The sequence below is a fragment of the Fukomys damarensis genome, unplaced genomic scaffold (genome assembly GCF_012274545.1).
Source record: "Fukomys damarensis isolate Sample0158 unplaced genomic scaffold, DMR_v1.0_HiC HiC_scaffold_36, whole genome shotgun sequence".
NCBI classification, from domain to species: domain Eukaryota; kingdom Metazoa; phylum Chordata; class Mammalia; order Rodentia; family Bathyergidae; genus Fukomys; species Fukomys damarensis.
In genome coordinates this window covers 34,919,977-34,946,166 of record NW_022900948.1, presented here as the reverse complement: position 1 = coordinate 34,946,166, position 26,190 = coordinate 34,919,977, and the positions used below count along the sequence as shown (strand labels likewise).

Sequence of the window (26,190 nt, the reverse complement as noted above, 5' to 3'; positions counted from 1 at the left end):
TATATATATATGTGTGTGTGTGTGCATTAAGATATATATATATATATCTATATGTATATATCTTAAATCTTTTTTTAATCCTCTGCTCTTCTCTTCTCTCCCTTATCCCTCTATCCCTTGGTCCCTTTCCCTCTTGCAAAAGATTCAGAGCCCTATTTCTTATTACCTTTTTTCCTTTAATTTATTCATATTTTGAGTTTCTCATATTCAACAAATATGATACTTAAGCTTGTGTGTCTCATTTATTAAGAAAAAATATAAATATGCCTAGACTTTTATGAATCTTCCCAGTCTTTCTTAGTTATTTTCCTTTTACTTAAATTGATGGCCATTTTCCTTAGCAAGTGGCCTTTATAGACTTTCCCCGACAGAATTTAAAGAAGTTTCCAGGGGAGGGGGAAACCACTTCACACATCTTTTATTTTACTCTCAATTTCATCATATAATAATAGCAGATACGACTGACATGAGCAGGCTTGGGAACAAATAAAACTCGCAGTAAATGCACATGCTATAGAACCGAAGCATGTGGGATTAACAGGAATGTAACCTGTCAGAGTGTTCAGCGTACCGGGGCAGCAGCACCATGTTTATCTGCTGGAAGGGACAGTACCAGTTTTCTGACAATCACTTACGTGGACGTCAGTTACGAGCCCTTCTTCCGCTGGTGATAGTAGCCCTTATTCCTAAGAATTGCCAATGTGTGTTCAGCAAGTCACTCAAGCTCGTAAGGTAAGAGAATTTAAAACAGTAATAGCAACCAGTGACACGTATTGTCTATGTAAATCCCTTATGTGTATAAAGCCGTTGAATCCTAAACAAATGGCTGCCATTATGCTTCCTGTATTATAAAGTCAGAACATTAAGGGTAAATGCTAGGCGAGGAAATAAAAAGGAAATACATTTCAGTGGTAGACACTGGAGGATCCCCACCCCCATTTGTCTACATTTTTACACATCCTTTAAATCAGATTAAACCCAATGTTTGGCCTGATAACACTAGACTAGGTTACACTGTCCCACAAAGACTACCGTGTGTCCTTACTGCATGTTGCATATCACTTTTCTAATACTTGCTATATCTACATTTGTTTCTAAGCCAAGAATTCTCCTACTTCACCACACATCCTGTGAGGGCCAAGACTCAGGTATATTTTGGTTTGGATTGGTTTAGTTTGTTGTTTTTCACTAACCAAGATATTCCCAGTGGCAGGTAAAGTGTCCCTGCACAGAACAGCAGTGTTGGCTGAAGCGAACTGAGGGAACCTCTGAGATAGGAGTTGAGGGATGATTATGTTTGGAACTTGCCGTGAGGTGAATGTTGAGTTTGTCTTATTCCAGGGAGCAGCATATACACTTAGGAAGAAATGATTGTGAGATTAATGTCACCCAGAAATGAGAAACAGAAAACAGACGCAGTGCGTAAATCAAGACTAATTAAGGGCATGGGGCTTGGAACCAAACAGTCTGGGGTTAAATCCTGGTGAGCTGTGTGCTTAGTGTCTTCTGGCCCTAAGTGTCCTTATCTGTAGAATGAGGATAATAACAGTCCCTCTGCTGCAGGGTCATCGTGAGGATTACCCAAGATATGTATGTGGTGTTTTTACTGTGTGGTGAGTGGTCAATAAATATTAGCACTTATGGTGAGTGTCCAGATTGTCATTGAATAAGGTTAGACCTGCATGTCAGGAGGATGAAATTATAGAGGGTTTGAATGCCTGCCTTTGAAGTCTTAATCTTGTAATACAAGTGATAGGAAAACATCAGGGAAGAAAAATAAAAGGGATGCTACGGTTTAGTAACTATTCTGTAGTAGACACTTCAAAAGTAAACTAGAGAACCAATGGGGTCTTCCTTCTGGGTGTAAATGGATTCAGTATTCCTTCCCTGTGTTGACGTGAGTGTTACCACCCATCAAGCTGCTTTAGGAAAAACACAATCGCCAACAGAATTTTTTGAACACAGGTTACTGGTTGCCAGGGCCGGGGTTTCTGATTCAGCAGGTTGGAGAGAGATGTCCTAGGTCCTAGGGGATGCTGATGTTATTGGCCCGGGCCCGGGGACCATACCTACCTTAGATGAGAAGACTCGCCTCACTGCTGTGAATAGAGTCTCACCTCAAATATGTGCTTGGTAGGAACCAACAGATTGAATTCACCTAAATGAATCCTGCAGGATGTTGTGAAGAGAGGAAACAAAAGGAATGTTATTGAAAGCTCAGAAAATGTTGAATTAAACAACAATAATAACAACAAAAATAATAGAGAAGAGGCCAAGTGCATATTTTCCGCATTTACTTGGCTAAAGAACCCTTTGTCCTGAGGGACTGTGTTCCTTAAGCCACAGCCTTGAGAAAGGGTGATTTATACCAGGTGAAGTGGTCATCACCCAGATTGTTTGGTATGAAACCACAGCTGGTGATTTCCCTTTTCCTGTGTTGAGATCTTCATTGTACAGATAGTCTTGGATTTTCAAACACCTTCTGCTTAAGCAGATGCTAATGACTTCCTGTCCCTGCAGGTAGCACCCTGCTGAGAGGTGGCAGGACTACTAACCAGCAGCTGCCAAAGTCACAGCTGGAAGGTGTTCCATTTCAGGTATAATTAGGGAATAAATTTACCCTGTTTGGATTAGGAATCTTCCTAATCTTGAAAAGTAAACTATGCCCAAGAAAAATACCTTCAGTATAGGTTACTTAAAAATTTATAAAGGGCTTTTGCCCTGAGAATCATATCTGATCCTTTTATAATATGTGGGAGACCAGGAGCAAGCATTAGTCTCCCCATTTACAGGTGAGAAAAGCAAGCCTCACAGAAATTTATAACTTGCTCAGGATTATGAAATAATATTCCTTCTTTGGCTGCCACCCTTCACGGGCATAATTTTCTGTACTTGTCACCGGATCTTTACATTAAAAATTATACTCTCTTAAGTAACTTTTCTTGTCCCTTAGACACAACACCTGACACCTACAACTCAGGCTCACAATTTGTAGGAGTGTCAACCCATGCTCCGCTGGCTTGAAGGCACGATGGCATGGCTGAGGGGCATGTCATGAAGAGAGGAATTTGGAAGGGAGATACACCCTTCCAAGACACTCTACAACGACCTGTCTCTTCCATCCAGGCCCCACCTCTTAATAGCAAGTCAGCTCTAATGCCCCATAATCCAGCCACCTTCCAAAGGTCCCACCTGTGAGCCCATAAAGCTTTAGTGAGACATCTTGATATAACCCATACATATGCTGAATCTTCATTCATTCATCCTCTTATTTCTTCAACAGATGAGCTTCTACTCAGTTCCAGACATTATAGATTTTTGGTTTTGGTTTTCAGAGTAGTTTTCACTAAGTTGCTAAATTGGCCAGGGTGTACTCAAAATTGTGAACCTTCTGCCTCAGGATACCAAGTTGCTGGGATTAGAGTTAAATATACAACCACATCCAGCTACTACTATTAGTATTATTCAAGGGGTAGTGTTAGGGTGATAAAAACTATAAGGGTTACCTGTTTTCACAAAGATGGTAAATTCTAGCATTTATAATAAAACTGGCCCGGGACTAGTCCGGTAGCTGTGCTTAATTTAGGGAGCTGAGGAGAGTCCCTAAGGCTCTGAAGCCTAAAATGATTAATTCATAATATGTCACACCTGGAAGGAACCTGAAAGATTGTCTGATCTCTGTACATTTTTTTATTAAACAGTGAAACAAAACAGCTTTGTGAAATGACCTAACCAGGGTAACTGTATTCATTTTGTACCGCTGTGTAACCATTACCAGCCAGTTAGAGGTTAATACAATGCAAATTGATTATTCCTGCTCCCATGGGTTGGATGGGGGGGAGGGGTAGCTGGATCTTTTGCTTATCAAGGTGCTGGCCAGACCAGACTCTTACCTGTAGGATCTGGGGAAGAGTGCACTGCTAAACTCCTGTCTGGTGGCAGAATTCGGGTCTTTCTGATTGTAGGAATGAGGTCTTTCTATCCTTGCTGTTTTATTGACCAACTGGGGTTCATTCTGAGCTCCTACAGGTTGTTTTGTATTCCTTGTACACAGCCTCTTCATCTTCAGAGGAACAAAAGTCTAGCATTTCCTTATATGCTCCAGATCTCTCTGTGTTCTTCTGACAACAGCCAGAGAAAAACTCTCTACTTCTTAACTAGCACATCCAGCTAGATTAGGTTCATCTAAAGAACCGCCCTGTCTTTGGGCCAATTGTGAAATAAAAGAACACGCTCACTGGAGTGACACCTTCTCAGAGTCATAAGTCCTGGGAAATAGATCCTAGAATCGTGGGGAGGTAGGAAGCATTTTTAGAGTTTTGCTATAGAAGCATAGGTTGGTCATAATAGAATGGAGAAGAGATACCCTGAGTTTTCTTTGGGGCTCATGGTATATGCTGTTCTGAATATCTACAGCCCTATAACAAAGTGACCTGTAGTTAGGATCTTAAAACACAAATTATTGTATCCCTTCCTGATTTCTGAATTCAAAATTTATGCTGGGATTAGCTGGGCAGTGCCACCCCACATGTAATGAACTGTGGTTACTCACACTGCTGTTCAGCTCTCAACTGGGCTGGGCTGGAGGTTTCTAAAAGATGTCACTCATGTCAGGTGCCTTAGCAAAGATGACCAGAAGTTTGGGCCCTGGGACGATACCTCCACGATCTCTCTTTGTGGTCCTCTGGAGCTGCTGATTTTTGTCTGACACAAAAATTTTCCATGAGATAGGAGTTAGAAGCTGCTGGAGCCTTCCATTTGGGACCCATAAAGGGAAGGGTTCAATTCTGCCCCTTTGAAGTGCTGCATGCTTTTACCTGGGTACCTGTTTTATTATTTGTTGTCATAACTATTGCAGTTGTTTTTGTTTTTTCGTGGAAGCTCACTAAAGAGGGATAATTTGCCATATGCTATCATTTTTATTTTTAATTTGGTGGGTATGTGTATAGTGTGGTTTCCAGGAAAAGGAAGGAAGGACATTCTGTCAGTTGCTGAGTAATGCTATTGTGGAATAATCCTAAATGTGCACTCCAGAACTGGGGGACTCCATAGAAAAGAACCACTGTGAGGTAGACCTGAGATAACATTGCATGGATCAGCTAACTGACTCCCATAGCCTCTGATTCTGACTTGGAGGCTGCGGTGAACTAATGGTTTGTATCTCTTGGAATTAAAGTCAATTCAGAGCCAGAGTCCATCACTCTTCTCATGTGGAATTGTCATTTCCTTCCCTCCATGTGCAGTCACTCAGGCTAAAGGTCGTAGGCCTCTGTAAAGAAGGCTACACGAAAGACGAACCATGTCATTTTGGTCATTATGGAAGATTCTTCCTTAGGGGAAAGATATTATTTCTGGGATTCCAAGTACAGCTTATGTGTTCACAGTCAGGTCACTTAACATCTCTGGATCTTTTCCCATTGTTTAAATGCATCAGGCATTGCTTAAGCATTAGTGAACTCCGAGAGTCTTAAATTCTCCCAGTGTACACCCTGAGGCTGCTCCTCTGCTATGACCAGAGCCCCGATTTTTGCTTTTGTGTGCATGTTGTGTGTGTGTGTACGCACTGGGGTGGCAAAGGCTTGCTCTTGGTGTGCAGTAACCTGTCTGATTAAACCAATAAAGCCAGACCAATCCAGAACAGTTGTCTGCCGCTCAAAGGAGGCAACAAGTACCTTCTCAAATATGTGACAGTGAAGCTCTTGCTAAAAATATCGTTGGCATTTCTTCTCTATCCATGTGGCAAAAAAGGAAGTCATTGGGGCCCAACATAGCGGCAACTCAACATGGGTACAATCTGGACGAGGGGCAGGGAGGTGCATGATGGGGCTGAGCTTTTCGGTGAGTGCTGTGCAGTTTGCTTAGCATCATGTGCACGGGGCAGTCTCCGTTTCCGTCCTGTCTGTCAATTCTGCGTTTGTAGCAGGTAAGGCAGTTCACTCACTCCTTTGACATAAGGCGAGAAAATAAGCATCTCCTGTTCCTTTTTATTGTTTTTAGTTTGTTTTTATTTTTTTCACCCTTTTTCCTGAGGCTCGGAAGCAGCTTTCTATTTGGAATAGAATCGGAGGCTCAGGGGACTGCATCAGAAATAGAACTAAGTTCTTTCAATTTTTGTGGATAGCTCTTTTATTTTATCCTCCTTCAGAGCCGCTTCCCAGCTCTCCTTCCCATCCTCGCCCTCCAAATCCAGCTGAAAAACTCATATACGTGTGAGTTATAGTTCGGGTCCTGTGCCAAGTCACTGGTGACCATCAGTACGTGCATTGTTTCTCCTCTCTCAGACGCAGGTTTCCACTATTTTTAAGGTTACGTTCATGAGGCCCTCTTTATCCAGCACAGGGCACAGAAAAAGTCATGAAGATCAAAAATAGGAAATGAACAAAAGGAACAAAAGAGCTTTAAAAACTGGGAAAGTGGCTTTAAAAAATGCCACAAGTTGCTGTCTTAATGGTCACATTCTGATTGTTTTAAAGGCGTTATCTTGTAAATGCCTGATTGAAATATTACATATTTACAGAAAGTACAGTTATCTTAAGAGTATATAGCAAGGTGAATGCACAGACTGAATCCATACATGTAAATAGCGCCTGGATCAAGAAAGAGGGTCTCCCTTTACTGCAGCAGCAGCCCTAAGTCCTCTCCTGGTATGGCCACCTTCTCTCGGAGGAAAGGACACTCTTCTCCGTCAGCTTCGGGTCTGCTCTCCCCACTGTAAAGCACCGTACGTACTCTTTGTGAAGGACTTCTTTCACCTTCTTCATTCATGTGTCATGTGATCCTTCCACGTGATTTGGCGTGTCCATGACCCACTCACCCTCCGGTGTAATCCACTCAGTGGGTAGACACCTAGTCATTTGCATCGTTGCGAGGTTGCCTCAATCATAAATGCGTTGCGACCATATGCGTGTCTTCCGGTCGACTTACATATGCAGTTTTGTCGGGTACTTAGCAGAGATGCAATTGCTAAGACGAAATGGATATGTATACTCAGCTTGCGAGACACTTTAGCAAATACTCCTGCTTTCCCAACTCCACTGAAGCAAGTCTCCTTCCCACCAATAGCACAGGAACGTTTTGATTGCTCCACATCTTTGCCCATATGTGACACTTTCCATCACCTTTATTTTATATTTTAATCTTATTTTAGCCATCCTGCTGGGGTAGTATCTCACTGCAGTTTTAGTTGCACTGTTCCTGATGAAGAATAAAGTGAAGTTTCAGATGCTTATTGGCCTTTTGAATATTCTTTTTTATGAAGCGCCTGTTCCTGTCATTTGCCTAATGAGTTTTTCTTACTGATTTGTAGCACTTTAAGTATTGTCTCGGTCTTTTTGGCCTGGTACAAAAAATACCACAGGCCGGGTGGCTTATAAGCAACAGGAACTTATTTATTTGTTATTTTCTGGAGCCTGGGGAATACAAGATTCAAGGCATTAGCAAATTTGGAGTCTGGTCAGGGCTTCCTGGTTTGGCTTCTACCTATGTCCACTCAGGCTTCAAGGTCTCTAGGGCCTCATTGACAAGGACTTCACACCTGAAAATGCTCCACCTCCAAAAACCATCACCTTGGGGAGCAGGATTTCAACCTATGAATTTTGGGCAACACAATCATTCTGAGAATATTATTATTATGGATACATTATTTTGTTGGCAAGAAAAATTGAACACATGTTTTCTCATTGAGCATTGCTTCTTCACTCTGTGTGGTATTTTTGTTGAATGAGTTTTGAGTTTAATATAATTTTAGTAGTTTTTCCCTCTATATAGAGTACCTTAACAATATCTTTCCCTCCTCTAATGTCATGAAGTCATTTCCCTTTGTTTCCGTCAAAGAATTATTCTGTTGTTGTAGTTTTAGTTTTTTGTTGTTGTCGTTTTTTTTTGTTGTTTTGTTTTTTTGTTTGTTTGTTTTGTTTTGTTTTGTTTTTTGGTAGTGGGGGTCAAACTCAGGACCTTATGCTTGCCAAGCAGGCCCAGTGCCACTAAACTACATCCCTGACCCCATAGTTTTACTTTTTTACATTTAGATTTGCAATCTTATTTTGATTTTGGAGTGTAGAAACAAGAACTGTTTTTAACATAGATGTGAAACTGACTGTGGAGCATGCATGGAATTTTTTTCTCCCCTGGATGTTAAATCTGTGATTACTGATTTCAGAGGAACTCGAGCTCCTGTAAGCACAAGAGGAACACTGCAGTTGATTTTTACAGGAGACAGTGTACCCTTCGATCCACCAGAAGCTTACACCATCTTATCTGAGCCTCACAACCACTTTTTGAAGGAAAAGGTTATTATTTCCTTTGCAGTAGAGAAAACAGAATCTTAGAGAAGAGGAGCAGTTAGTTCAAGGTTAAATAATGAGCAGCAGAGCTGAGACTCACTCCTCAAAGTGTTCCGACTCCAAAGCCCACGTCTGATTCTTTCCTGTCTAAGCATCATGGTGATGGTGTTCATTGGGATGATGGAGAGTGTGCAAGCAGTGATTCTAGACTATTAAGATAAAATCAACAGGGTGTCCAGTAACCAAGGGGAGTATTTTTACCAGAACATTTAGAAAACATTGTTACTCTTTGCCCTCAGTAGTGACAGTTCATGGTCAGTCATAACTGCTCTTTACTGGAAAACTCCCTAGAGTTTGTATATTCAATTTGAATTCTTAAGACAAAGTACATAGTAGGTGTTACCTTCCTCACTTGATAGATAAGGAAACTAGGGGAGCTGAAGAGGTCGGGTGACTCACTCAAGGTCAAATGGCAAGATCAAAAATTGAAGGTTCCTATTTACAGAGAATTTGTTTCCATTTCTTTGCATTTTCCCTTATTTTTTCTTTTCCCTTCTTAGTTTTCCCCTGCCTCTCCCAGGTAGAGGGGCTGAAGGAAGGGTAGGGGAATGGGGAAAAAATAAGAACCAAGACCTGTCATGTAAAGGTACAAGATCCCAATGATGAATGTAATTGTATGGTTTACCTAAAATGTACCAATAAAGAAAAAAAAAATTGAAGGTCCAAGAGTAGAAGAGCAGCACTTACTTCACTTTGCTCCCGTATTAGATGGCCATTATTGTACTTGAGGATGAAGTACCATGAGACTCTAGTTAAGTCTGCCTTGCTTTTGTGGTCAATTCCTTGGGTCTTTCACTGCCCCGTCCCCACCCCACCCCCCGCTACTCAGGAAGAACATTCCATTTCTACCCCTCTCCACCCAGGAGCACCCTGCTGCTTCTAGTCCTTCTGTTGCCCCTGAGAGTTCTGACTCTTTCCTTCACTTGTCTCCAGAACATCCGTGCCCCAAAAGCAAAAAGCTGAATTTGAACATGCAGCTGATGTTGCCTGTCACCTCTTTGCAGACACAGAGATGTGTAATTGCAGAAATCATTTCATAATCCTCCCCAATTAAGCTCCTGACAACCTAATTTTAAAGACCGCATTGGACTTTCATGATGCTGTTCTCATTCCTCCTCCTGCTCTTCAGTCCTGCCCTCCACATGGATGATCTCTTGAGGTCACTGTGCAGTTAGCTCCAAATGAGAAAATATCCTCGGAGGGGCAAGGGGCTATAGAGCTTTCTTTTGGTCTTTTCTTCCAAATTGTTATGAGCTACTCAATGAGATTCTGACATCGTGTGAAGAGCTGGGAAAAGAAGAGAAACAGTTTATTAAGGCAGTGATGCAAACTCCAATAGGAGAATGATTAAAAGCCAAATGTCTATGTGGGAGCAGTGAGGAGCAGAGAGAGTCTGAGGGCCAGTTACAGCTCACACTAGCACATTTATGCACCGAAGCTCTTTTCAGCCAAGCCTCAAGCATCCTGACACCATTGACCTATTCATCTTTTATTAGCACCATTCCTTTAGAACACACGCACACACATGCCACAACAAAAGAACAGTGCATCTTCAGAAATCTAAAAACAACGACTGATCTCCCTGATTGCGTCTGTAGTCTAACAGAGTGTACATTTTGTGGAGTCACACCAAATTACTCAGACACCCATTACGATGTCAAAGAGATGCCAAGAAGCTGCACAGGACATAAATAATAGAATATTTCAGAACTGCAGTTTTTTTATTTCTTTTTTTTTTCACTTCCTCTCCACTTTTAAAAACACACTCCTGGTAGGCATAGAGGATTACAGATTATAGTTTTCTATTTTAGCCTACATCTGTTTCCTCTCCTTCTCCTTGGCACTCAATTCGTATGATGTTCCCTAAAATGCCACAGGCCAGGCACCACATTCCCATCTTAGGCAAAGCCTCCAATTAAAATCAGCAGGGAGGTTGCTTGAATTAGGAAACCCAGCCAGGCTCCCTAGCCCGGATGGTGCTGAAAGGGGGCTGTGAGTCTTTGAAACACTGAGGGGAGCGCTGGGTGGCAAAGCCTCTGTCCTCCAAATGACAAGCATCTCCATGCTGTGTCACGGAGAGACCTGTCAGGTTGCCAGAAATTCCTGGCTAAGGCAAAGACACAGCCTGCCGGGAAGCAGCTGAGGGGCCCCCATCGTGGCCCTGAGCCTATTTATCCTCCTGTCTGCAGAGTGGAGGGCAGGGAGTGGGTAGCAAGGTAACTGAGGGCATGCTGGGTTTGGACCCATAAACCCTGAACTCCGGTCTGCTGTGTCCATGCTGTGTGACCGTGGTGAGTCACAGTCCCTCTCTGGCCTTCAGTCGTCTCATCAGAATGGAAATCACAAGGGAGTCCTAGCTCCTGGAGGTGGTGTGAGGAGAAAGAGGCAGCTGCCCTGTCAGAAGCTGCGGAGACCCCGTCATCTTCCATCTCAGTAAGCAACCTGAGTGTTCGGTTCTAACGTGAGGGAGACGGGCTGAACATTTGCAAGGCTTCTCCCTGGGGGCTCTCTGCTTCTGTGCTCCAAGCCGCTGCTTCATTTGGAACCATGTAAGCGCTTCCCATTTAGAAATGAAAGCGCAGCTTCCTGGCCTCCCCGTCTGACCTCCTTCCTTCCCCCCATCAGAATGACTCGAAATCTTGTCTGACAGAAGGACGCTGTTTCACCCATGCGGGAGTTCAGCCCTGGCTGCAGAGGGAAGACGCTGCAGGTCCCCGGGGATGGAGAACAACATTGTACAGTGTGGTTCCTGCTGCCTGGCACCGTCTGCCTTGCACGGGGGCTGTGTCCGCTTCGAGACCCTCCCCTCCAGGGCCAGCCTATTAAGCCACTTCTCCACTGCCAGGGTTGAGGCAGGCTGTCACCAGCTAGCCCGGGAAGTGGTATTTATAGATCACAGTCCCTCCTACCATTGGTCCCCAGCCCCTCCCTGTGTGCTTGTCTGTGAGCCCCAATTATCAGTGAATGGAGAAAAGGGACCACGGCAGGTCCAGAGGAAGCAAGGAATGTGATAATAGGCCCTTCACACACTCAGACTTCCTGTATTTTTCCATTATTTCAATATATTTCTCTTCTTATGGCTCCCTTCCTTCTTCTTGCTTGCTTTATTGCTATAATTTTACCTTCTGATGCAGTATATAGTTGGAAGTGAACTTATAGCAGAGTACAGAGTCAGGCTGGGGAATGTGAGGTTACTTCATGATCTCAAACAAGTTATTTCACTTCTAAAGGTCTCATTCTTTTCATACGTGACACAGAGGTGGTTAACCATGCTACTCACAGAGGTCTGTGAAGACCCTCCAGCATCACGGTATGGGAGATGGTGAATGCTCAACGGAGACAAACCACAGACATCCCCAGTTGGCTTAGTGTGCTGCCTGTAATTAAATACTGCAGGGTGTTGGCTGTGTTACTTACTGCTCAGAGCATGGCCTGGAGATGGAGGATGTATAGGAAATTTTTCTGACTCAGGGGTTTCTAATTTTTGGAACTTGTTTGTTAAAAAGAAACACTCCCAAAGACAGGGAGAGTTTGTTTTTCTGTTCTGTTTTTTTTTTTTGTTTTGTTTTGTTTTGTTTTGTTTTTATTTTGTTTTGTTTTGAGACAGGGTCTCACTATGTAGCTGAGACTGACCTGGATTTACTTTGTAGCCAAGGCTGGTCTCGGGCTCACTGCGATCCTCCTGCCTCAGCCTCCTGAGTGCTGGGATTACAGGCGTGCACCACCACGCCTGGCTGTTTCTCTGGTTTTAATCTTCTCAGATGAAGTAGTGAAAAGCAAAGGAAGCTCACTGACCTTGGAAATCAGGACTCCTTGCTTCCATCGCAGCCACAGTGAAAGGAGGGGGGCAGATGACTAGCTCAGTCTCATTGACCCATCCAGTGTCTACGTTCCCTGAACCTGTGAGCTACAGCGGAGCCTTGGCTAAATGTCTCCATGTCTGTCCTTCACAGCCTGCTTGCGATCTATCTCGTTGGGCCCCTCTACTGGCTCCTTGGCGGCCCCTTCCTGTTCATCTTTTCCCCATCACCTTCAGCACCAAGTCCCTCCTGTTCTCTCATTATCCTTCCCTGGGTCTCTACCTTGCTCCTCTTTTCTCTTTCCCCTTTCTCTGGGCTTTGCTCCCCGGGAGTCCCAGACACCACCTCCTTTCTGAGTCTTCACGCTGTATCATTAATGCCTTCTTTGATACAGCCCACAACCTCGCGATTATTCTGAGGTCAGGAGATGCAGGTGCCACACAGCTCGCTAATGCATCTCAGAGGGCCTCTGTCCCCAATCCCTCCTGCTCGACAGGGCCAGAATCCTAATTCGCCACTAGCCCCGCTGCTTGTTGCTGCATCCCCAGAAACTTTCATCTTTTTATTCCCCCATGGAGGATTCTGAGAGTTCAGCTACAATGAAGCATTGATTCAAGGAGTGAGGGCTGCAGTCTTGACAAAGGGTCCCAATGATGAGACATGAGAAAGGGGGCGCTCTACGGGGTTATAGAATGCCTTGCAGATGGGAACAGAGGACGTCTAAATGGGGTACTGTCCTGTCACTTGGAGAGGGAGTGACAGGGGCAAGTGTGGGCCATTTGAAAGAGGCATTTTGAGATGAGGCTTTCGTCAGATGGAACCACGAAATCAGAGCTGTGTAGAAGGGCCCTGCAGCTCGCAGAAATATCAGATGACTCATCCCCCAATATTCAGTCCGTGTTCTGGTTTGGGAGGTGGGAGCCACACAGCTCATTATGATTCCAGCTCCGTTTCCTGAAGGCCGGGCCTGCTGCTGTTTTCCAGGCTGTGATAGAATTGGTCTCACGAAGCAGAGACCAGGGATGCCTGGAGCTGTGTGGGTGGATGGTATGGAAAACTAATACTGCATCCTGAGGGGAGAGATACAAGTTTATTTTTCTTTTATAAAAATAAGAACAAAAACATTAATATTCTTTGTCCATTTAATTCGGCAAACATTCATTCATTCAACAAACATTTATAGAGCTAGGCTCTGTGCTAGGTGCCTGGGGAAGGAAGGCCCTCTTGTATCAAGCCTCAGAGCCTGAAGGGGAACCTACCAAGGAAACCCGGGTCCCAATACCATGGATGTTGGGAGAGTAGGATGCTTCTATGGATTTAAAAGGAAGAGAGTTTCAAAAAGCTGATTATTCCACCATTTTCTCTGAGCTGATAAGCAATTCATTTAAAGCAAAGTATGCCAGGAAGCCATTTCAACAGTATCCATTTTCAAATGGTTTTAACAAAATGGCTTCCCTCAAACTCAGAGAGATAGTGAAATCCTTGAGAGTGTCTCAGTACCTTCAAAGGAAGAGCTTATTCTCTAGGATAAGATTTCTTATTATTACCTTTTTCATAATTGCTCTCTGCTGGGCTTTTCTAAGCGCTTAATATATTACCTCACAGAGTCCTCTCACCAGCCCAGCCACATGAGATGGGTTGTATTTCCTCATTTTAGAGGAGGCTACGGAGGCTTGAAGAGACAAAATGACTTGTTCCTGGTTACAGAATGGGGTTTTGAACTCAGTTCTTCTCCAGCCAGTATCCCTACTTTTCAGCATAAAGCTCTGCTGCCCCCTGGCTCTTAGTGTTTGTGGTTTGGTGAGCATAGCTCCTCAGAGGAAGTGATAGTACAGATGGACTGCCACAGGGGGTGCGATGCAAATCTACCTCTTGTTTCCAGCTTCCTGAAATGGAGATCATAAACCAACAGCACCGTCATCATCACCAGAAAATCACCACAGCATGTGTAGCCTTAAGAAAGGTTTGCTTGACTTCTGTGTGATGGACAATGCAAAAGGCAATAGCTCTGAGCCTAGATACCGCTCCACTCACTGGCTGTCTGACTTTGAGTCTATCACTTCATCTCGCAGCTTCTGTTACCGTGTCCATAAAACGTAGCTGACAGTCCCTTTGCAAGAATAGCAAGAGCTACGTTTTATGGCTTTCTTAATGCCTACCAAGTTTGGAGCTAAGCTTTCACATAAAAATTCATGTCACCCTCCCAACATCCCTGTGCAGCAGGAATGATTAGGAAGGTGAAGGAAACTGTCCAGTATCACTTCGGCACACACATGAAAGAGCTAGGATTTCATGCAATCTCTGACTGACCTCAAGTCCAAAGCTGTTTTCAGGGTGTTGTTAGGGTATTCAAGTGAGAAGATGGGAGTGAGTATGCTCTGCGCTGGGTGAGAAGTGCTAGACACATGTAAGGGATTGTGTTTGTGGCGTGGAAGATAGCCGAGAGGTGACTTGCACAGAAATGAGGAAGGATGCGATCTTCCAGGAGGCTTGCTGCCTTTCATATTTTTACCTTTTCTTCTGTTGTCTCTTATTTAATTAAGTATCCGTCTTCATTGGAATGTTTCAGTGTCTGGATTCTGGGTACAGACTTCGGTATCATTTATAGAGTCCAGGGATCCATGGGGAGGGCGGCCTAGAGCTACATTTGCAAAGAACTGCCACTGATTTGAGAGTCGGGTGCTGTGGGAAAATGAGCTCTTTTTTTATACGTTTTGAAAAACTATGTGAATGTCATGTAGGATCACCAGTATGGAAGCGCTTTATTATTTCCAGTATATGATAAAGTACAATTTGTTTCTGTGGATGTTGTTGGGTATTATATAGCAGCCTCAGTGGAGGAGTGTGTGTAATGTCATATAATGTAGATTAAAAGAAATAAACTGTAAGGTCTATTTTATTGCTACATTTTTACCAACTTGTGGCCACCCAGAAGGAATATTTATGTTTAAACACTTATTTCTTAATCTTCTGTAGAAGTTAATAATACGATGTTACAGTGTCCTAACTGCAGTCACAGGGCTGGAAGGATCCCCACCCTCCCAAACATTTACTCCAGCCTTTTCTCTGGACGGGTGAAGACATTAAACGTTACAAGAGTAAAGTACAATGTAACACAGCTGGTTTGCGGCGTTGCAAGGAGTTAGACCAGAATGAAGTTCTTCACATTTACATAGTCTTCCTTATTCCAAGTGCCCCAATGTGTCCTTTTATTGTTTTGGGCAGCACCAGTTTGCCGCATCAGTTGTGTAGAGCAAGTCACAGCCCCACCCATGATGGTAAACTCTCTCTATTCTCCCTCTGTACCCCCAGGACAATTCAGCAGTGGCTTGCAAGGGTCCAATCGCTTCTCTACTGCAATGAGAATGGGTTTTGGGGAACCTTCCTGGAGAGCCAGCGGAGCTGTGTGTGCCATGGCAGTACCACCCTGTGCCAGCGCCCCATACCCTGCATCATAGGCGGGAACAACAGCTGTGCCATGTGCAGTCTGGCTAACATCTCCCTCTGCGGGTCCTGCAACAAGGGCTACAAGCTGTACCGAGGCCGCTGCGAGCCCCAGAACGTGGACTCTGAGCGCAGCGAGCAGTTCATCAGCTTCGAGACCGACCTGGACTTCCAGGACCTGGAGTTGAAGTACCTGTTGCAGAAGATGGACTCGCGTCTCTACGTCCACACCACCTTCATCAGCAATGAAATCCGCCTGGACACCTTCTTCGACCCTCGGTGGCGCAAGCGCATGTCCCTCACTCTCAAGAGCAACAAGAACCGCATGGACTTCATCCACATGGTAATTGGTATGTCCATGCGCATCTGCCAGATGCGTAACAGCAGCCTGGACCCCATGTTCTTTGTCTATGTCAATCCCTTCAGCGGGAGCCACTCGGAGGGCTGGAACATGCCTTTTGGGGAATTTGGCTACCCGCGTTGGGAGAAGATCCGTCTCCAAAACAGCCAATGCTACAACTGGACTCTCTTGCTGGGGAATCGGTGGAAAACGTTTTTCGAGACAGTCCACATCTACCTACGAAGTCGGACTCGGCTACCTACCCTTCTGCGTAATGAGACTGGCCAGGGCCCCGTGGACCTGTCTGACCCTTCCAAGAGGCAATTCTACATCAAGATCTCGGATGTGCAAGTGTTCGGGTACAGCCTGAGGTTCAACGCCGACCTTCTCCGCAGTGCCGTGCAGCAGGTCAACCAGTCCTACACACAAGGCGGCCAGTTCTATTCCTCTTCATCCGTGATGCTCCTCTTGCTGGATATTCGGGACCGAATTAATCGTCTGGCTCCTCCTGTGGCCCCGGGGAAGCCCCAACTGGACTTGTTCTCCTGTATGCTGAAACACCGCCTGAAACTCACCAACAGCGAGATCATCAGGGTGAACCACGCCTTGGATCTCTACAACACCGAGATCCTCAAACAGTCGGACCAGATGACAGCCAAACTCTGCTAACCCGGGACTCCTAGCCATGGACTTTCCCCTTTGTTGTACAAAACACAACTGGACAAAACAAAGTAAAACAAAGTGAAACACAAAAATTTGTAAAGTATAATTAATATTAAAAAAAACGGGAGGAAAAACATCTTCATTTGTTGGAAATGAAACGTTCTAGCAACTGTATAAAACCGTTGGGCATGTTTGTTATTTCTATACTCTGCCATGAAGAAGGGTCTCAGCCTTTATGGAGTTTTGAGGGAGTTGCTTTGTAGGCCTCAGGTGCTGTATGGAGGGGGGAGAGGGGGAGAGCATATGCAATGAATTGTAGAGATCTCTGCTGTGCAGGTGCTAAGATTAAACACTAAAGAGAGAGAGAGATATATGTAATGTACAATTGACACTGCCATTTTTCCTTGTGGGAGGAAATGGACATAGATAAAGAAGATATTTCTTCGGTTAAGTTTTATTCCCTCTGTATGCTTCATCCTTGTGGTTCCTTTGACTCAAGTCTCCAACAAGGGTGGGTACACGATGGATGACATTCTCTTCTTTTCTTCTCAATAAACCAAACTGAATGGAAGGTGACCAGTAGGTGGGGTTGTGAGGAGACACATTCACATAATCACAGGACAGTAAGTGACCTTAGGTGTCAACTCATCAGACTTCTTAGCCGGAGAGATAGGCTAAGAGAAGGATACCACGCCCATGGTTTTCCCCTCAGTTACTGCCTGAATGTGGACCTGAATCCTATCTTCTGACTCCCTTAATAATGTGCCTTCTTTTGAATCACGCTGGCCACTTTCATATTTTCCCCTCCAACAAAGCCGCCAAGGGACTAAGTATTTTCCTGAGGTTGTTTTGATAGTTGTTTTGTGTGTGTGAAGAACTTCCTCCCACCCACTTTCTCTGAAGGAAAGAGCCTAGTGTCAGATTTCCTAGAAATGCTTTCCATATTAAAGATAAAGTCTTAGTCTGAATAAAATCAGTAAACAAAAGTTTAAAAAAATAAGGCAAGTTTTAGTATTGCATTGATGTACCATTTTCTACAAGACAGACTTTTCAGCTAAGTCAAAGAATTATCACTGTATTAACTCATGCAGGCATATGTATGTGTCCACCCATACGGCAATATAAGCATGGCCATCTTGGGGGCGGGCATGTGAAAAGTAAGAAGCCTTCTGGGGCACTTAAGGTTAAATTAGAGAAAGCTCACCTCAAAGTACCTCTCCAAAGGATTTTCACAGACATTGCTTCAAGTTTCTAGAAACCCAGAATTTATCTTTTTACTGGGTGGCACTTGGGAAAGGTGCTTCCTAGCCATCTGGACCTCATTTCTGCATTGGCAGTGAGATGCAGCATTACAAAAATTTAGGGTTGGGAAGAGAATATAGAATTATTTTGGTCTAAGATTCTGCTCAGTGCACATCTCCTCTTCATCATTGTTGGAAATTGGCCACTCTTCACTGATTGGACTACTGCAGGACAGAAAGCTAATTAGTTCTATTTTCTGCTTTCCTTTGATTCTTTAACAGAAGGAAAGCAAAAACCCCATTCAGCTTACATTATCACACAGATGTAGTGATTAGAATACCTTTCCATACTTTGACCAGCCAGCCTTTCATGGTTTCATCTACAGGCTTTAGTTCTGGGATTGCATCTCCCCCCTCATACTAATATCCTAGATGAAATACAGGATTGAATTTAGAGGCCAGGGTCTGTGATAGGACATATGAGTGAACACTATCCCTGATTTACTTTAAGACTTAAGGAAAAGTTCTCAGTACATAAGCGGTGACGAACTACCTAGCTTCCCTAAGTGTGGATGTAGGAAAGATAATTTTCTTTGCTGCAATGGTAAACTCTGGCTTATGTGTGTGTTTTTAGTATGGATAAGCATATATTTTATACCAACTTCTTCAATGGTTGGCATGCACTTTACACTTCTGTGGGTTCTAGACCTCAGCTTTTAAAACTGTTATTTTTCATGTAGTCTGGAAATCCCTCTTGCCAGACGTCACAGTACAGCTTGGTTCATCCACCACAAGGAGATTTTGCAGGAGTCCAGCAAATCATCAAACGTTTCTTAAGCAACTAACAGATGAATGGAGAGTGTCGGAAACGTAAATATTTGTAAGTAAATGATCCACACTTATGTACCACTCAGAAATTAATGAAAATGAGAAATACAAATAAATTTGAGAAACAATAATTACAGTACATCATAAGGAAGTGCTATGATGGAGTCAAGCTCAGAAAGAAGAGCCGTAAGGAAATTGTTTCCTCTGTTCGTGAGGTTGGAAAAGGCTTTAATAGAAGGGATGTATTCTTTCTGAATATTGGGAAGCCATCAGCATTTGGACAAGCAGAGAGGACAAAAATGATCAAAGGAACAGTGAAGGCAAAGCCACAAATGTGCAACTATGCCTTAGGAGGTGTAAGGGTCAGTTATGACAATTTTTAAAATGTCATTGAAACCTACTTCTGTTTAGAGTCAATTCTAGATGAATTCAGGTGGAAACAAACATCCATAATCTCTAGGATCTGAGCGACGCGCTTCAGGCTGCTTTACTGTCGCCCCACCTGCTCTTCATGGCGACTTCCAACCTTCCGTGGGCTCCGCATGCAATGGCCCTTCGTACCTCCACAGCACTGCGTCGCCTAATCTTTGTCATAATTAAATGGGGACCTTTAAACTGAATCCTTGACCAGACTTTACCATGGATGTGTGGGGAAAGCCTATGCTGTTCATTTTCATAGTATTATCTTAGCTATTTCATTAAATAGAGATAATGTAGATGTGCCTAAAGATAGGAAAGCAAAGGGAAATAGAGGAAATTTCCAGGAGAAAGACCCAGTCATCCAAAGTTTATTCTACACTAAGAGGAAAGTACATGAAAGAATGTAACATGCTGTGGATTTCCAAATGTCTTTAGCTCAGGTTTGGCTGGCCCTTTGAACTTACAAGGTTCCCTTTTTGCAGAGAGGAACAGAAGCCTAAAGCCTTCAAGTGAGATTTTAATTCAATTAGTGTCTTATCAATTTGATGCAGCAACTAAGGACCTCTAGTCTCTGATTAATATGCTGGTGCTAAGACACAAGAGTGAACAGAATGCCCATTTGGATGAGGGCTGGTAGCAAAGCATGTCATTGCCATGGAAACCACAGAAAGCCATTAATTAGCTATCAAATAAAATCATTGAAAATTCTAGACTTTGGCATATCTGCCCCCTTTAAAGAGGAGGGCAAGAAGAGGGTCACAAGAACTGTAAGACTCCTTTCCTTGATTAAAATCATAGTTGCACAGAGACAATGTGTTGCAAAGTGGGGGAAAGGTTAGTGTGTAAAACAAATGCATGGGATAGAAATTAAGCTTTGGGATTATTCAAGTCTAAGAATATAATTTGGACTCTAGAGTAGCTTGTTGTCTGTACTGATAGAATCATCTCAATGATGTTTTATTCTATTATCATTTCTATACAAAGTAATAATAATCTGGGTCCACTAGATGGTGATAAATGACTAAGGAAGATATTCTACCATCTATCAGTGGGGAGTAATTAACCTCTAAGAGATGCATATAGATAATTTTCAAATCAATACAGGAAAAATAAAAATTGAGAAACAGAAAAAGGAAAAATTAAAATAGCTGGACACATGTAAACAGGTAGAATAGTAAAACTTGCTACACAACTTATCACAATAAATGTAATTGGATAAAACTTGACTGCAAAAAACGAGAGGTTTTCAGATCATAAATTGCAAAAAAGACTGACTACAAAAAGGTCAATAAATGTATACTAGACATACCAACAAAAAGAAAGCTGTTTTAGCATTCTCAATGCAGTCAAAATAGACTAAAAGAAAAATACATTATCATGGTTAATGATGGTCAATTTATCTGAAGAATGGACAGAAGACAACACAGAGTCACAGACTCCAGGGGAAGAAAAGATCATTACGTAGAACTTCAAATTTCAGAGAAAAGTTATTCAGTTATTCTAGCAGGTTTGAATATTGACTGCGAGTAGTTTCTTTTTCACTGTCTCAAAGTGCAAAGTCATGTAGCCTAATCTCCAAACCAGGACAAGAATCAGCCCCATGACCTTTGAACTGCTGAGTTATAAGTATATAAATATATATCAGTCCTCTCTCTCTCTCTCTCTCTCTCTCTCTCTTTCTCTCTCTCTCTCCCCCACCCCCCACCACCTGGCCTCATAATCTTTTTCATCAAAAGGCATTTCTGTGATTTAGGACCAATCGATTCCTTAGAAGATTATAATGATTTTAGACTGGGTGGTCACTTTCTTGCTATGATATCAATAGCATCAATGGCTCCAGCCCTGCCAAGCAGAAATCAGGCAGAGATTGCCTGAGTGAACTCTCTTATCTTCAATATTTGTTCTCTTTCCAAACCACCATCAGAACCTGGATTTAGAAGCATAAGGTCATTCTTCACTTTTTGATATCTGGTGGTCTGTGGACATTCTGAGTTAAGATATATGATACACTTTCTGATTCTCTTGACTTGGAATCCTCCAACCCTCTCAACAAACCTGCCAATGAAAATCACGCCAAGAATAAAATAGAATAAATTTGCATCTAAGCCAGGAAATAATGTCGTGTATTACATAAACATATCCAATAGTATATTTTGGAGTAAATAGAATCTCTTTAACCTTACTTAATTTACAGGGTGGTGCACATCTCTTTGAGAAGCATGAAAGCTCTGGTCTTTTCCCAGTAAAAATATACCCTCACATACACTTTTGAACAATATCTCTTGATCTCTTGACTATTTCTAAATGCTACAAATCTTGAGTAAGTATCTCTGAACTTGTCTAAACCATGAGTTTACCTCCCTTTTAAGTATCTCAGAAGAGATTGTCCTAGGATCACATATCAAATTAATGTAGTTTGTAAAGCTTCATCCTGCCCTCAAGAAGTCTTTATAAAATGACAAATCTCTTCATAAGAATGGTAGTTATGGTCACTTTAATAAAACACATATTAAATGCAAACTTACTATGTAGCTATGTTCTCTTTCAGCCCCAACTGAAAGAAAGAGGCTTCCAAATGGGAAATAAATGAGCAATGTAAAAGAATGAGAAGCAATGACTGACACATATGTACTGCATCATCAGGAGACAGAGTCTAGGTCCCTAAAGCCATGAAGTCTGGACATGAAGTTTGAAGGAGACATCACTAAAGCAATTTTAAAAAAATCTGTTAAGTAGCTTCAAATAAGCAAATGAAGTTCAAAGTTGAGCCCGTGCTACATCCTCAGCATCCAATACTGAGTTTAGGATCTGATTTTTGCCCCCAAATTCTTGGTCTGATAGGTATCCCTGAAGCTGTTATAGTTCCATCCAAAGGCCATTCTTTCCCAAAGACTGGACGAAATGCCTCTGTTAGTGCTATAGCTTCATTGTCTTTATACATGTGCTAAATGGAGTCCATTAGCTAAGGAGGAAAACAGCTCCCATAAACATTTTAAACAGGAGCTACAAAGCTGATAATAGGGGAAGGTTCAACAGAATGGGTGTAACTGAAACCATTGTGGTCCATGGCTCCTGAAAGCCCATCCCAGGCCCAGTGTAATCCTATAGAATCGGTGGGGCTCTTTAGAATGGACGAGAAAGACCGAGAGTAACTTCAACAGACAGTAGACATGGTTCTATCCAGACTTTGTCTTTGCTCAGCTTCCTGCTGTCACCCTACTTGCTCACATGATTGGTATTTCCTGATCCCAAGCTGCCAGTCTAAAGTTTACGGATGATGTCATGCAGATGACTGTGCTTACCCTATCTACCAAGTCCTAGACATCTTAACCAGGGATGCAACATTGGTCTGACTATGTCACAGACCTGAGTAAGTAAGGAAGTCGTAGGGCTCTTATAAAATTAGGCTATGATTATAAACACTGCCAAGGGTTTGTTAATTGTATGGTGTTACTTTGAATAATTAATAATTATAAATTAACACTAATGTCACCTGATATTTTGTCAGTGTTCAAAATATTATGAGCTTAAAGACTTAACCCAGGCATGGGGTTTTTCTGAATTACAACTCATTTTCCAATTCACATGTTGGAGATTTAACCAGTACATTCAACAATATTTTTGGCATCCTCCGACAGCAGAGAGTACTGCGGCTAAGAGTGCTGACTTAGAGGTAAGAAACAAGGCTTGGAGCATGGCTATTTATCAGCTGTGCAACTTGACAGAATATGTGGCCTCTCCGTGATTCTTCTGTAAATAAAAAGAGTCTTAATAGGCCCTCCCTATTATGGTTGTTAAGAGAATTAAGTGCTTTAAACAAGAAAGAGTCTAGAATAGTGCCTGACACACAGGAAACCCATTTGTTAAATAAATTTCATAAATAAAACTTGCTTGATAGATAGATATTAAATTACTGTTAACACATAGTAGCTAAGATCAAATGAGCTCATTTTACAGACCAAATACTAAAATAAGAGTTTGTTGGATGTTATCTATATCTTGGTCTACTGGGGCTTTTGTAATACAATACGTACACTGGGAATATTATAAATAAAATAAATGTCTTTCACAGAGTTCTCTTTTCAGTTCTGGAGCTGGAAGCCCAGGATCAAAGCACTAGCAGATTCAGTGTCTGGTGAGGGCCTGTTCCACATATACCTACCTTCTAGTGTCCTCACAGGAGTGAATGGATGGGGAGGAATCCCAAGAATCTGTTTTATATGAACCCTACTGACTTTGACACTTCAATACCAGATTAACTTCTAGCAAATGAACTTGGGGTGGGGGGAGATGACATCATACAGACAGTAGAATCCTATTTAACTTCTCTCTAATGGGGAAAGTCTAAGGACCATATTATTATTCTCACAAAGAAACTCAATTTTAGGTAATGTCACTTGTCTATGACTACACAGCCAAGAATGGGATTATGAATGTGAGTATTTAAAAACAGGACTTCTAGCTATACCACATTCTGTTTCTTCAAATAAGTACACATAAGAGCTCTCTTAAACAATCTATAATAACACAAACTCCAAAAGTCATATGGCATCTCTCCTTTAGTTCAGCACCATTAAGTCTTCCGTGACCCAGAATCAAAGAAACATCACAAGAGTGTTTTGGGTATTGTCATCTGAGTCACACAGCATCATCAGAGATCTGGAGGAGCAGGCTGTCTAGGGCAGATTTTCTCTCTGGCGGAGTATTACCAGGCTCAGAGCCCAGTGGCATTTCTTTCTTCTTCTCCAACAGCTCAGGGAGCCTATCGGCTCTGGGTAGGGCTCCCACCTGTTTGATAAAGCACTGTTTTGTGTGTTGCCTTTTTCTGAGAAAAAGCAGTACCAGGAAGTCTGGCAGGGGGCTGGCTCTTGAGCAGCCGGAAGATGAAAACTGTAGTCTGTTCCTCAAAGTAATGGTGTAAAAAGAGGTCTTTGATCATCTAGGCCAATTGCCTCATTTTAACAGAATGGATGTAACTGAAACCAATATGGTCCATGGCTCCTGAAAGCCCATCCCAGGCCCAGTGTAATCCTATAGAGTCTGTGGGGCTCTTTAGAATGGATGAGAAAGACGGAGAGTAACTTCAACAGACAGTAGACATGGTTCTATCCAGACTTTGTCTTTGCTCAGCTTCCTGCTGTCACCCTACTTGCTCACCTTATTGATATTTCCTGATCCCAGAAGTTCCAGAAATTTTATCCATCACCATAAAATACAAGCGGTATTTTTTCTCTTTCAGTAGCATTGAGATTTTCACTGATAGAAGGGTAAAATATAATACTGTATCTTGATTAGTGATTTTAAATATTTACAAAAGGGTGGCTTTTAAAGAGTTGCTATTCCCCCCGCCATATAGGTGAGTAAACTGGGGTACCAAAAATCATGTAAATACAGTTTTGCCATTTCCTAGGTAACATAAGTATTAAATGATAAGGGTAAGATGTAGTGGGGCTGAGCCTGAAGGGGTTCATTTCTTGGTGCACTCCTTGCAAATTGTACGACCCTGAAAAGTCAGTGAACCTCTGCGTATCTTGGTTTTGTTTACCTGTTACATTGGGAGAATAATAACTACTTCACCAGGATGCTATGAGACATTTCTTTTCCCTGAGTTTTTATCCCTTACACGAGATAAGGTCAGTCAAGGCCTGCCTGGAACGCTCTGGTACACAGCAAGCATTCAGAAGAAGTTAGTTTCACTATTCCTTTGAGCCAGCCATAGGCCACAGCCAACGCTTGACAACATTACCTCCTTATGTCTCTTGACTTCCCTTGTTGTTTGTGTCTCCTCTGGAATCTTCTTCATTACAGGGATGAACAGAAGAGTTAGACCCAAATCCCTGCTTTCCAGAAGGTAAGAAGCAAATGATGGCATACTTAAACCTGAAAAAAGGGAGAGGAGTAGTCAGAAGAGATATAGTTTTCAAACAGTAAGAATGGCATCCAGAAATGTGACGTGAAAGACTGAGCTTGTAAGGGAAGATGCTCTGAGTAGCTGTTCTCAGAGTTGTCTCCCCAGAAAGCTTGGTATGGCTTCATGCCACTTCCCGGCAAGCAGGGATGTTTCTTAGCAACCCAGCCAGGAACAGCGTATGCTCTGGGTCGATGTACTAAGGGCTGCTGCTGCAGTCCTGAGAGGGACAAAACCTTCAGTCAAGGCTCCGACCCTAGCGCAGGGAACACCAGCAAGTTGGAATTATCTGGGGAAACAGTCTTCTGACAGGTAAGGTGGAGTAGAAGACAGCGAAGGGAAAATAATCTGTATAAATTCATTGGAAAATATACAGTGCATTTGCTCTTATATTTATTTGCTAAAAATACTGCAAAAAATTTGATATGCTAAGAGAAATTTGCCAAACCCAGGACTTGGAGAGTCAGCTTTATTGAATTTTAATGTGGCAAGTTAGGCCAGCAGGATGGAACTAGTTCCCAGGTCACTCAGGGCACTTCCTCTACAGCTGCAGGTCCTTGATTATCACCTCAAGTATCAATCTCAAAGTATGATCTCAAGAAAATATTGGCCTTGGGAGGGATCAGAGGTGCCAGAATTCAGCTTCATACTCTTTCATTCATTCAGCAGGTCATTTTTGAAGCAAACAGGGTAGAGAAGTCAGCCAGGCTTATTTAAATATGGCACATATTAAGGAAAAGTATATGATATTATCAGAATATACGACATGGATTCCTCACTGGGGTGAGACAGAGAAGAGAAAGTCAGGGAAAGCACCAGAGCACCAAAATGCTTGATAAGCATTTTCAATGACAGACAAGCCAGGTTCAATGAGGAGAGGAAGGAAACATTGTTTCTTGTGAACTGAAGAGCTCCTGTCATGGTCCAGTTCAGCTGGAATTGAGGAAGAGAGAAATAAGGATGGACGGGTGGTGGGAATGAAGAGCAGTTGTAGTAGAAGACAAGAATATTATGTAATCATCTAAGGGAGCATTTTTTTCCTTATATGAAGATTCTAGATAATGTCCTATAAGCACCTGGCAGTCACTGTAGAACTTCAGGCCTGCAGTTGTGTAATTGAATATACTCAAATCTGCTCTATTTTTGTATTCCAACCCTTGATTTTTCTGCCAAGTTCCCTTAACTTTGAGGGAAGGGGAATTTG

At 42.6% G+C, this 26,190-nt stretch overlaps 1 protein-coding gene across 2 annotated transcripts in view; it reads left to right on the top strand.

Moving 5' to 3' along the window:
• Brinp1 (BMP/retinoic acid inducible neural specific 1) overlaps nt 1-23,113 on the top strand; it is a 190,417-nt gene extending 167,304 nt beyond the window's left edge. For both annotated transcript variants that reach the window (XM_010602913.2, XM_010602914.3), the window contains exon 8: nt 15,455-23,113. In XM_010602913.2, the coding sequence (XP_010601215.1) occupies nt 15,455-16,595 (1,141 nt within the window). In that variant the 3' untranslated portion in view covers nt 16,596-23,113. The remainder of the gene's footprint in view (nt 1-15,454) is intronic.
• Nucleotides 23,114-26,190: the final 3,077 nt, after the last annotated feature.